At 39.5% G+C, this 13,192-nt stretch overlaps 2 protein-coding genes across 3 annotated transcripts in view; one reads left to right on the forward strand and one right to left on the reverse strand.

The window, feature by feature from the left end:
* arid5a (AT rich interactive domain 5A (MRF1-like)) overlaps positions 1-10,632 on the forward strand; it is a 15,170-nt gene extending 4,538 nt beyond the window's left edge. For both annotated transcript variants that reach the window (XM_043247352.1, XM_043247353.1), the window contains exons 3-7: positions 4,268-4,433; positions 5,160-5,212; positions 7,053-7,150; positions 7,286-7,439; positions 8,732-10,632. In XM_043247352.1, coding sequence (XP_043103287.1) covers positions 4,268-4,433; positions 5,160-5,212; positions 7,053-7,150; positions 7,286-7,439; positions 8,732-9,928 — 1,668 coding nt within the window. In that variant the 3' untranslated portion in view covers positions 9,929-10,632. The remainder of the gene's footprint in view (positions 1-4,267; positions 4,434-5,159; positions 5,213-7,052; positions 7,151-7,285; positions 7,440-8,731) is intronic.
* A 49-nt stretch (positions 10,633-10,681) lies between these two features.
* Positions 10,682-12,754, reverse strand: LOC122350675 (cytochrome c oxidase subunit 5B, mitochondrial). The gene is made up of 4 exons (XM_043247354.1): positions 12,600-12,754; positions 11,664-11,734; positions 11,474-11,573; positions 10,682-11,277 (listed from the first exon to the last, which is right to left on the reverse strand). The coding sequence occupies exons 1-4, from the start codon at positions 12,724-12,726 to the stop codon at positions 11,165-11,167; spliced, it is 411 nt and encodes a 136-aa protein (XP_043103289.1). The 5' UTR covers positions 12,727-12,754; the 3' UTR covers positions 10,682-11,164.
* Between the last annotated feature and the right edge of the window lie 438 nt (positions 12,755-13,192).

Raw genomic sequence — 13,192 nt, forward strand, 5'->3', positions numbered from 1 at the left:
TAGTTTTGTGCGAGTATGCTTTATGCATTTTAATATGCATTCCAGCAGTTACATCTTTGAGTGTACTTGTGGTTTCTAACAGTTTCGTTAGATAAAATGCGCATACAATATGACCAGACCATTAGACCAAATTCTGAAAAAAAAAAATACCACCTGCGTTTTTCTCAAAAACACACTTTCCTTGATTACAAGATAGTCAAATATTTATTCCAAGAACTAGTGCAAACCCACTATTCCTCAAAGCTGGTTATCTGTGTTGTCAATATAACAGGAAATGTTTGGGTAGATGGCAATCAGATAAAGCCGTATATGAAATTTCAGTGAAGATGACTCAATTCAGGACAGACTGGAGCTCAGCAGCACCCGTAGCAAAAGACGTGTGTCAATTTTTCTCTGTTGTATTTACGAGTGAAGCGAGGGAAAGAATGAATCAGACTCTTTTAGATTGCCTCGGCTTTTGGGCCTACATGTATGATATTATTCCCTTCACAGGAGAGAGATTTAAACTTGGGCCTCAATGTTTACTCATTTCAGTACACTGAAAAGGGGCCTTCTTATCTTCTATATTACTCAGAGGCTAGAATAAAGCCCTATATGCACAATATTAGTCACTGTAGAGGCCTTATTCTGGGAAGAAGTTACCCTCTCTGAGGAACTCTATTCAGTGTGAAACTTACTGACTGAACATTGCTTTGGCAGCAAACGGCAGAGATCAACCACCAGAGTCATCAAATGGAAATCCAAAGCTTTCTGTGCGTAGCTTATATAGTCACTGGGGAATTTCTCTTCGCAAGCTGTTATGTTTTTGTCTTTTTACCCTTTCGGCGGGCAAGTGTGATTAAAGCAAGCGCTGTTTCCATAAAATGTTTCCACAAACAAATCCAGTCTAAGCTACAACCAGCAAGCCAGCTTAGGCTTTAGTTCTGCGGTGCTTTATACAATCGTAAGAGTCCAATCTTTTTCGAAATTGGGATTTATACATCATCTGAAAGCTGAATAAATAAGCTTTCCATTGATGAATATCTTGTTATGATGGGGAAACGTTTGGCCAAGATGCAATCATTTGAATATCTGGAATCTGAGGGAGCCAAAAAAAATACAAATAATGAGAAAATCACCTTTAAAGTTGTATCTTCACAGAATATGATTTTTATTTAATATCCCAGTGATTTTAGACCATTTTGACTCGTACAATGTATTTATGGCTATTGCTACAAACACCCTGACGACTTAAGACTTTAAGACGGAATCAGTTATGGAAGCTCACCTATCAAATAATTCATATTCCACTGTAAAGCAGCTTTAAAAGACAGTATAGCCATTATTTAGCTGAAGTCAGTTCAGTGTTGGTTCAGTTTTGAAACAAGTTCAATTCAGCTAAAGGCAATTCTCCAAAAGGCAGCGATTCCATCAATTTGTATTTTTATGATCATTTTCAACCCTATAACTTCTGTATCTGTAAGAAATCTTTTATAAATGAACTCATTAATGCTTGACTGAAAAATAAATTTAGATAAAATCGTGTTTTTCAGAGATTACCAGTTTGCCTGACATGCGTCAAGCCGCGGTGTATGCCAGCTGTACGCAAGCAGCTTTTGTCGTATTGTGCTTACATTAACTTATTTTCTAGGGTTTACCAACATTCCTGCCCCTCTCTTATAAAGTCATGTTACTGAGTGGGCGAACTTGTGACGGCTGGCGTTCATTTCTGCATGCCTCCACTCTTTCATTTCTCACTTGCGGCCTGCCTGTTCTGTGGGTCATTGTCCTGTGTGCTTGCGCGCTAGCTGCTAGCAGTTCCACTTTGGCCTGATCGTCTCATAGCACTTTGCCACACAGGGTGAATCTGCTGATTTTCTGTAGATAACATTCACTTACTTCCTGCTTTCAACAGGGTTTGTTCCTTCCTTGATATGCAAGAACATCTACAGGGCACACAAGGAGCTAATCATCGATTTAGCGGTGTGTGCTAAAGCAAGCGTATCAGTGCGTAACTTGATCATGAGCAGAGGTGTTTCTAAGGTACTAATTGATTACATGTAATCTGTAATCATATTCCAAACATTTCCAAGTACTTGTAATTAGATTATATAATTTTTTTAAGTGATCATAATCTGATTACAGTTACTTTTTTATAGATTTTTTTATTTGCACAAAAGCACGTTTCCTGAAAGCTTGTGCTTTTGTCTGTATTGGCCTTGATTTAGGCTGTATAATGCTTCTTATAGAAATAATATATTTAAAAGGATGTAGGCCTACCTAAGTGCAAACTATATATGCTATCGAATACTTAAGTATTTATGCTAAACTAAAATATACTTAAAAAGGGCATGCCATATATTTAAATACATTTGTAGTGATGAAGTAACATTGAAAAACGCGTCTAAAATTAAAATCAAGTACTTTACGTGTGCTTTAATATGTCAGTAAATCTAATAATTCTATACAGCATGATATTAAAACAAGTATTTAAAAGTTTTATTTTTAAAAGTGTACTTAAGCATTTTAAGTAAACTCTTTCAGTACACTTAAGTGGCCTTTTATCATTAATATTGCAGTATCTGCAAGAGCGGTATTTTTAAGATTAAGTACAATCTTAAAAATGGCCACAAAGATTGCAATTAAAACATTTATTAATTGTGCAGCCCTAGGTAATAGTGAGATTTCCGTGGTCCATAGCATGGCCCGTTCACACCAAGAACGGTAAATATCAAGGCAACTATATTAGTGCCCTCAATAATGATTATTATCGTTCCTCTGTGTTGTTATCCTCACAGTTGTGGTGTGAGCTAAAAAAAACATGATAATCATAAACAGCCCTCTATTTTCTGGCGTCCAGCTTTTTCCACAAAGACTTTTGATCAAATTGTGCGAAAGTGTGATCCGAGGAACGCATCTCACAATCCCACTTCACTTTTTTGGTAACGCATAGATGAAGAAGGCTACATTCATGCTCTGAAAATCTGCAGATTTGACCCGCCCTCTTGCAGTAACTGCAAACTGTTTCTCATGTTTGCAGCACTTGTGTCTTTATCATAGCGTGGAGTACAACGCTGTAGTGCAGCTTTCTTTTGTGAAAACCCCACCAGTGGTTCGGTTTCCCTTCAAACAGGATGTCTGGTTACTTATTGAAAGTGGCGGTGAAAGCCAAAGCTGTTGTGTTTTCAGTCTCACACTCTGAATATGACTTGCGTCGGAACGGAGTTGCATGAGCACCTATATCACCTGCAATTTTGCACGAGGCTTAGAGAAAATGAATCAGTGAGAAGATTTATCAGGCTGTTTGTGTGAAAGTGAAATTCGAAGGTTGTTCGAAGCAGTTACGCTGCTTCCTGTAAATGACACAAACTCACCCACATATATTCATATATTGCCTATATCGTGTACAGTGCACACGCTTACTGTAGATTTAATGGTTATTGAACCGTTATGTTGGGAACTCCTGAATTACGTAGAAACTATAGAACATTTTTTCCAGCTAGGGTGATTTTCACAAAAATAAAAAGTCCGGGTCATTTCGCCTTAAAATAAAAATGAGAAAAAAGAAGGTTTATTAAAAATAAATAAGGTAACACTTTATTTCGAGTCCACTTTAGACATTCTACTTATAGTAACTTTGCAACTGTGTCAACTAGCAGTTATTAAAGTTTTAGAATACTGTCTGCTTATTAGACTATTTTGATGGGTCCACATTATATGCCAACTTATTCTACTAAACCCACCATAACAGTGTACACTAAGAGTTAGTAGACATGTAATTGCAAATTAATAAGAATTAGTTGACATGTAGTAAATTACTTATAGTTATTACAATGTCTAAAGTGAACTATCAAAATAAAATGTAACCACATATATTTTTCATAAAGTCAGTGACCCTTTTTCGAGACCCTTTATTTTATTTTTATTTCCGCTCAAATTTTTTTTAACCTGTTGTGTCTGGACGTTTTAAAATGTTTTGTAATTCCCATTATCCTGACCTGACAATTTTTTTTTTTAAATATTATACATTTCATAAAATGTATCTTTACATATATTTTTTTTTTTATTGTACAAGAAATACTACCCCAATACAATTACTATTTAAATATTAATCATGAATAACAAGATTAAAACAATCACTTTTCCCAGTGATTTCCATATAGTGAGGTATATGAAAACAATGTCACATTGTACCAGTCGAAGAATACGTGTAATATTCTTTCTTCAGGTAAAAGCACTTTTTTGGATTACTTTGGTCACTTTTAACCTTGCGCGATTTTTCCACTAGACCAGCAGGGAGATGGAGAACGTGGTGTCCATCAATAGCATTGAGGAAGGTTCCAGAACGGACCAATCTGAGAGTGAAGAGAGGACCTTTGTGGCCAATCTGTACTGTTTCATGAAGGAAAGAGGCACACCTATAGAGAGAATTCCCCATCTTGGCTTTAAACAGAGTGAGTCAATCAAAAAGAAAAAAAAATGCTCTCGAAATTATGCAAATGTACTGTAATTGAATTCCTATTTATTATGCTGTTCCAACTATGCACAACTTTAGTAAGTATATTTTATTATGAACATTTAGCACAACTTCCTTAGAACAGAATATTACCACATTTTTGGTTTGCAGTGAACTCATTAAAACCACTTATATATATATATTATAACATGCTGACTAAATCATGTACTGTATCTGACACTTACCTAGAAAGTGGTAAGTGTGCCAGGGCTTTTTCTTTAAACTATGATCACATTATTAATTATGTTACGACAACTGTTAGATAATCTAAAAAGAAAAAAGTGTTTTTGTATTGAACTAAAGTTAAATCTTGTATTCAAAATGTATTAATTCATAATTATTTTTGTGGTACCCCATCTTGCAAAACTGTTACAGTATGATTTTTCCTCATTGCAGATCATTATACATTTATAAATAACTACAAATTAACATTTGGTACCACTACATTTGTGCCCAAATTTTTCATAGTTTTTTTTTTTTTTTTTTTTTAATGTATTTCAGAATGTCCCAAAATTTGATAACAAGGTCACATAGCTCATATAAAATGAGTGACCTCGTCTAACATTTAATCTGACTTTTGATGAGAAATGCCATCTACAGCTCACAACTTGATTTTTGTGATTGCTCATTGACGCAATTGTCTGTCTGTCTGTCTTTTTTCCAGTCAACCTGTGGAAAATCTACAAAGCCGTGGAGACGCTCGGAGGATATGATGCGGTAGGTATCCTCACGCAAACAAACCTCCAGACAGACATTTCACAACCTGCTGCTGGTCTGTCTCCCCCATCTCTCGTTCATACCTCTGATAGCAGTATCTTGTCGATATATTGTGCAAGTATGCCAACAACTGCCCGAGGCATCTGCACCTAATGAGGAAGTTGAGAAGCAGGTCATGCATTTGCCACTTGCTCTTGCACAGTGGAAACTATGATGGCTTTAGGCCACACTATAAGTACAACAGTGACCGTTATGACCACAATGAGAACGGGGTCCATCCTCCACCTAGCTGTTTCTGCCCAAACCTTCTGCTTCAAAGCTTTGTTCTGTCACACTTAAGTTTCCACTCACTCTAAAGGTGCTAAAGTGTTTGTATTTTTAAAGAGTTTGCGTGTGGTCAGTAAAACCGATGCCTGACAAAACAATGTCTCTTTGCATGCAATTTTAGCCTCGGTCAAAGGGGGCTTTGTGTATGTATGTGAATTAGGACTGGGAGCGGAAAGTCTGACCTTGTATTCTAAAAAGAGTCATGATATAAAAAGCCATTATTGCATCAGTCAAACCTTTTTTCCAGTAACACAAGTGAGCTGAACGTGTGCTGTCACCAAAAAAAATTCAGAGGACTGATGCCTGTAAATAAAAAGTACCTCGGTCATTAATTGATTTAGCAATGTGTCAGGCAGTATGGGTGGTATTAGCATTGTAAAGCTGAAACTTTTATCAGCCTGTGAAAATAAATTTGGGTAGGTGCTTACACACATATGAGGCAACCTCTGAAACTAAGCAGTGACTAATCGTGAAGTTCCACTATGACAAGGGCTGATCGGACTGATACTGCACTGCATGCAATACACACAGAGTCAGTCCAAGAAAACAAAATGCTAATTAAAGTTGCACATTGAACATTTGTTTCACACTAACCAAACGTTGTGTGCAAAGAAAGTCCATTGTCAGAAGTGATGCATGAAGCCCCCTTTTAGTCCAGGGCTCCTCAAATCTTGCCTTGAATGTCCAAAGCACTGCAGAGTTCAGCTCCAAACCTGATCAAGTACCTGTGATTTTCTAATGATCCTGAAGACACTGAATAGTTGTGTTTGATTAGGGTTAGAATTAAACTCTGCAGGAAAGTGCATCTCGTGGGCCGGATTTGAGGACCTACGTTCACTACCCAGTTAAACAGCGTTTGGCAAATTGACATGTTCAGTGTTCAACTAGCTTGAATCCATGCACAGAACACACTTGTGTGCAATTCCCATTGAAAAGACTGGATTTTCTCAGCAAAATTTTGTTGCACAAAAGGTAAATTGACCACAATATTAGAACACCAAACAATTTTGTAATTAATTTTTGCCTTTATTATGATAGGATTGTTTCTAACTGACAGGAAGTGGTAGACCGAGAGTAGGGTAGGATTAGGGAAGGTCCTTGAGCCAGGATATATATACGAATTTGGGAAGCTCATAGCACAACGACGATGTATGTTGCCGGGCTACCCACAAGGCTGTTGTGGGAGCGTGTTCAGATAGTAAACCAATTTAGCCCAGGTAGAGCATGATAATTGGCACAATACTCTGACCAACTCCACAATAGTACTATAATAACTATTCCTTTCCCAACTAGGGATATAGAGGAGTTCTCTTGGTTCTGGCTAAATGCCCTCTCCTGCACACCAAATAAGTGTACTCAGTCTGAATATGTATAACTGCATACTTGTGAATTGGTCATTATTATCTGGGTTTGTAATCGAATCACTGTTCAAGACGTAGTAGTAAGTACAGGACAATAGGTAGTTTTTAATTTCTTCTAAGGGGGTCTTAATGCTATTTGTGTATGCTCACAGGTAACGGCGCGGAGGCTATGGAAGAATGTGTATGATGAGCTGGGTGGTAGTCCAGGTAGTACCAGCGCAGCCACCTGCACACGCAGACACTACGAAAGGTAATAGCTCGTTACCTGTAATGAACTAGATGACTGAAACCAACAATGCCCACGTGTAACACAACTGCTCAGTCAAAGAAATGTGCATCGGCCGCTAAGCCATGGCTCCAACAGTAAAACTCTTTCTTTGTGCAGGTTGGTGTTGCCCTTTGAGCGGCAGATGAGAGGGGAGGAGGACAAACCGCTACCGCCCTCCAAACCTCGAAAGCAGTACAAGAGGAGCCCTGAGAACAGGGGAAGTAAGCCAGAGAGCAAGAAGAAGAGGAAGATGGAGAGAGAAGAGTGCGAGGTGAGCAGGAAGACAATGCACTTGGATCAAAGAAACTCTTTGTGAAATGAACAGTCAGGGTTGGAACTGTGCAACGAGAAGTTGAGCTTTGTGACGGCATGCTTTTAAGACACAAACAGATTGTTGTATCAATGGACAATAGGTCTTCAACCCTGCTTGTGGGGACTAGCTGTCCTGCAAATAAGGTGTGTTTGATTAGGGATGGAGCTGAATTCAGCAGGTCAGTGCGTCCCCAGGTGCAGGGTTAGAGACCTGGATAGTTTACACTGTTTACACCCATTCAAAGAAAATAATTTTGTGCTTTTTATGCTACTATTTAAATCAGGGAGGTCCTGGAGGGCTACAGCAGTGTTTAGTTAGATTTAATTAAATACACCTAAACCTGCCCTGCTGAAAAAAGCAGCATATGCTGGTAATGGTTATTTCGAAGCTGGCAGCTGGTTTGAGATGGTTTTAGCGGACTTCAGTTGGTTCTGTTCTGCTAAACCCTGAACTCTTGGTTGATCAACCCAAACCTTGCTTACTCGAGGTATGCTGGTTACAAAAATGCGTCTGGGAGTAAGTTTATTTAACACAGAGTATGTTCCTGGTTTAACACGCAAGACATTCTCAACAGAGCAATGAATTGAACGGTCTCTATGGAAACCTACGTTAAGAAAAAGCACGCCATGCAGTTTCTTTTTCTTCTCTTCAAAGGTCATTTACACACCTTTACAGTGGAAGAATTACATAACTTGTAGTTATCATTCTGAAGGATTAATGATAAAAAATATTGTTACTAATTATATAATAATAATAAGACTCTTTTTATTTTTTATAAAAACATTTCCGAGTATGTCACTCAACCTGCTTTCTGGAACACCCCCCCTGCTCATGACCAGCTCTTGCTTATAAACACCTCAGGATCAATTTAATCAAGCATATGCTGTTTTTTTCCCAACAGAGAGCTAATTAAAATATGAAGGTAGTTGTGTTGGAGCAGGTTGGTGTTAAACTTTGCAGGACTGTGGCCCTCCAGGAGATGATTTTGACAACACTCGTCTAAATACTCCCCTATTCAAATCTTGGGAGAAGGAAGGGTCACAGTCAGTCAGCCTGTCTGATTACTTTTTTTAGGAAACCGAATGGCTAAATAAAAGGCAGGTTAGAATGATATTCACAGTGCTGCTTATATTGCCAGTAAAACAAGTTTGATGCATAAAGTATGTCTCTAAATGTCCTATGTGCGGATCTGTCTGCTCCTTGTCCTGAAGTTTAGCCCTTTTTTTTTTTTTTTTTTTTTTTTTTTACAGGAAAAAATGGGATCAGATCATCACTGTGAGAAAGGCATGTGCTCCCATTACAATACCTGGCTGGCATCCTCCGATCGCCTAGACTCTGATCAGTCATCCACAGTTTCTGTCCACCATGGCACCTGCTCTAGAGATATCCCTCTCCTTCCTGTTCCCACCCCGACTGAGGTGATCTCACCCTTGGAGAAGAAGAAGCGTCTGGCCCAAGCTAGCCTGACCATTCCCACCTCTGGTGCCTTGGAGGATGGCGCAGAACTGGAGAGACCCTCTGTTATTCAGCTCTCCCACTCTACTGTGTGTCCCTCTTCTACTCGCACTCGGCACTCATCCGATGGCTCACCCCTTCCCGTCTCTTCATCGTCTGGATCCTTGTCCCGTAGCCCCTCTCCTTGCTCTGTCTCCTCTGAGGACTGTATAGCCGTGACGACCCAGTCTCCTTCCAAAGTACCCGAAAGTAAGACACCTACTCGTTCGCCCATATCCAAGGCTGTTAGCACAGGAGTTTGCAAGCCTCTCGGATGTTACCCAAGCAACAAAGAACTAGCCAGCTACCACCGCTACCATTTCCTGCAAGGTGGTCCACCCCATCCCGAAAAGATCCAGAGGAGTCTTTCCCCATGGACCTCGGATGGTAAACCCTCCACCAGGCTTGCGTCGTCCTACAGGCTTCCTTCACCTGCATACACCAAACCCTGCTGGGTACCTCACACCTCCAGCTTCTACAAGGTCTTACCACGAGATCCCTGCAGACCTGTGTCACTACAGCCCACATTTAAACCCCACATGGCCTACGCCCAGCACCTCCTAAAGAGGCCCACCGCTGAGGAATCCTATTTGAAGAAGATACCGGGAGCCTCTCCACATCGCATTACGGACAGGAAAGACAAAGCAAAGACAGCGTTGCCCACCCAGCAGATCCTCTTCCACCCTCATACGAGTCTCCCAGTGCCCTACCTGCCAACCTTAGAGAGGACTCGGGCAGACTTAACTGAACAGTTGAAGGCTATACCTTTTCAACCGGTCCTTTTACCAAATCATCTAGCGATACCTCCTGCTCAGACCCACTCTATGCATTGCCCACCGGTAGGCAACCCCTTTCCTGGGTCATTCGAGGCTGCTTTGCCCTCCTACCCTTATCCGTTACCCATCTGGCATCCACCCTCCGGGTACAACATGGCAGGCCTGCAGCCATACTGAACTATTCTGAAACCACTGGCCCCTCGGGTCTAGACTTCTGTAACTCTTCCAGTGTAAAGGTCAACGTGAAACCAAAACTGATGCAGTATTCCTTTTTTTAATACAGGCTCCTTCACAAGTTACTACAAACTCTGATCCAATCAGTTTCAGGATCATTTTACATGAAGCAAAATGGGTTCCAAAGTGTTAAAAGTCTGTTACAAAGTTCTGTAGCTCAGCACGGTTTCGGAATCAATTCCCAGTGTATACACAATACTGATAAAATGTAGCAGTGAATGCACTGTTGTAAATCACTTTGGAGATGTTCTGCCAAATGCTGTTAAAATGTAAATGCTACATGTTTATACGTTTGTCACTGTGCAAAAGACGATAGCCTCCTGGTTCATGTGGAATAAGCATGAACAACCTTTTCAATGCCATTCTTCAAATGAATGCTAATTATTCTGTGGTACAATTCAGGGTCCGGCGTAAATAATCAAGTTGCGCGCATATCTTGAAGGGCTAGTCTGGTTCACAGAGAAATATTCTCATAAGGGTACATATTTTAAATATTTTTAACATTATATTACAGCCTCAAGGCACTTGACAAGACCAATGCATTTGACAGCGCACCAATAATGTGAAAAGTGTCTGATGTATAGCTGTACATTGCATACTAACTGAATGTAAAAATATTTTTGTATAAAATAAATTTGACAAGATAATTTCAGGTCTTCCTGTAAATCAATATTGTAGTAATGAGAAGACATCGAATGTGTTGAAACGCCACATTTATTTTAAAGTATTGTTCAACAAGGAAAGCATCCAATCTCAAAACATTCAAAAGGAAATATATTTAGAGTCCCGCAGAATTGGGAACGTACCATCTTTGTCTAAACCTTGGAAAAAAAACAAAGACAGAATCTGTAGACATTATCTCTTTTGCAAGAATGTGTAATGCTTTTACATTTTAAGCAACAGCTCTTTTTGTAACAGGGCAAGGAATGCTTTGCATTTCTAAGGAAAGTTTGGAATGTGTAAGCAGCTGATATTGCACAGCAAAAAAATAACGCATGCTAACTATTCGTCCAAAAAAATTAACTAATTCACAATGAGGAAAGTACCGCCAATGCTTATGTAAAGCAACCAATGAGAAAGAACTAACCAGGCCCCTATAAAGTGCAACTCTATTCATCGGAACAGATGTGCCTAAGTCTGACTATCAGTGGTGACTGAGTCAGTATGGGAGTGTTTGTTTCAGTGGGGTAACTCGTGTGGAACAAGCTTGTAGTAAGCACCACAGGATGGGCAGCGCTGGGCCTCACCCTGATGCAACCAAAACCAAACCACCGCAGTATTGTCCTCTTCACCTTCAAGAAACAAAAACACAGAGGTTAACAGCTTTGACCAAATATCATTAGGTTATAATAGCTCGCACTAACAATAAACACGTAGGAGGAGTACACTAGTTAGCTTAGTTCTTTATTTGCGTCAATATTCATTAAATGAAGAAACAAGAATGAACACGAGTTTTGCTAAAATCAAAATGATCGTTAAACCACTTACAAACACAGCCGACGATCCTCTTGTTGGTTATGGAGGGGACGATATGAGGGTCTTGTTTGGAGCCTGCATACTCCTTGGGTTTCAAGATGCTATATGGATCCTAGTGGAGAAGAGAGCATTGATTGTCCTGAACTCACGCGCGCTTTTATTTCACAGGAAGCCACGACAGAACGCATCGCGAGACACTCACGGTTCCTTTCTTGGAGGCCTCCATCACAACCTTCTCCAGACCGGTGGCCTGCTCCTCGTCTGTAGGAATGCCTGAACACGAGTTCACAAAGAAACAATATTACACCGTGACACAAGGTGTGCTATTGTTCCCCATGCGTTTCGTTTTTGACGCTTTCAGCAATTTGAAGTAAAACTTGATGGTTCTTCTGAGAGCCCACTTCTGAATAATAAGAAATAATCATATGAAATAAATTAAAATTATAACATACTAAGACCTTATAATGGGTGTGAAACAAGTTTAAAATTACGACAAACTAATGAGAAAAACATTGGTTAGGACACAAAACATCATAAATATAAAAAGAGAAGCCGTTTTGCTTATAATTTTGCTTATGATTTTATTTAATTAGTGGTCTATATTACATATAATTAAAACAACTTCCTTTTTGGTCACAATATCTAGCAATTAAAAATACAAATCCATAATTATGACTCAAAATTAATAGCTCTTGTCATAAATCCGAAAATAGATCTAATGATATCTATTTGTCTTCGCATTTGAACTTCTTACAATTCTGGTTTACTAAATCATTGGCATCCAAAACGCAAATCTCTTTCCCCTGTCATTATTGTTTGCATGCAACAAACTATTTCTATTTCCTGAAGGGTTAACTGAGATTAGTTTAAACAGGATGATGACAGCGAGTAAGAGGATTAGACTTGGTACAAATTCATCCACAACTCTTCAAAGAGAAAATAACGATGAAGCATTGCGTCAAAAAAGTGATGCATTAGTAGCACTCAAGCCCGCATTTATTTGACTACACGCATTTGAGGCGGTGGGGAGATTTTGGGGCTGCTGCCACTCAAACGGGCGATATCACGATCTGCGTATTTTTCGGCGCAAACCGTGATAAAAAGCACACTCAAAATAAAGCCATTGATCGACAAGTACCTCCGGACGCCAGTCTCCTCACTACAGCTTGAGCTGGCAGAGGCTGACGGCTGTAAACAGCAGCAGAAGCACGGGTCGCCGATCTCAAGAGGAGCCTGGCCGCCATTTTTCCAGAAGAACTGCGCATGCGCTGCAGCTGCCGCGCGCTTTAAGTGAAGAGCGCCGCGAGAAAAGCGCAATGCTGACATCTAGCGGCCTGGACGAGTCGAGCAGAAAAAAAGATTTACGTGTAAAGTGTTTTAGTATTAATATGCAAAATATTTTATTGTAGTGCTTTATTATTTAAAACGATATTAAACCTCGGATTACAGAGACAAATGTCTAAAAAAAAATGTCTGAAATGTACAAAGTGCGATAGGATTAGCTCACACTAAGTGGTAGTACACTGATTCACATTGTTCACATTCACATTCACACATGATATACTGATTATACACACTTCATAATTGACAGTGTCCGCGTATACAGTACAGTGAAATTAGACAGGAGCCCTTTCACAGTTTAACTGAGAATCTGGTAGTGTTTTATCAAGCTATAAACATCAGTATACTGTAATAAAGAAAGAGGAAAATAAAAGAGGGGACTGAAAAGTG

This window comes from Puntigrus tetrazona, chromosome 8 (assembly GCF_018831695.1).
Source record: "Puntigrus tetrazona isolate hp1 chromosome 8, ASM1883169v1, whole genome shotgun sequence".
Taxonomy (NCBI): Eukaryota; Metazoa; Chordata; class Actinopteri; order Cypriniformes; family Cyprinidae; genus Puntigrus; species Puntigrus tetrazona.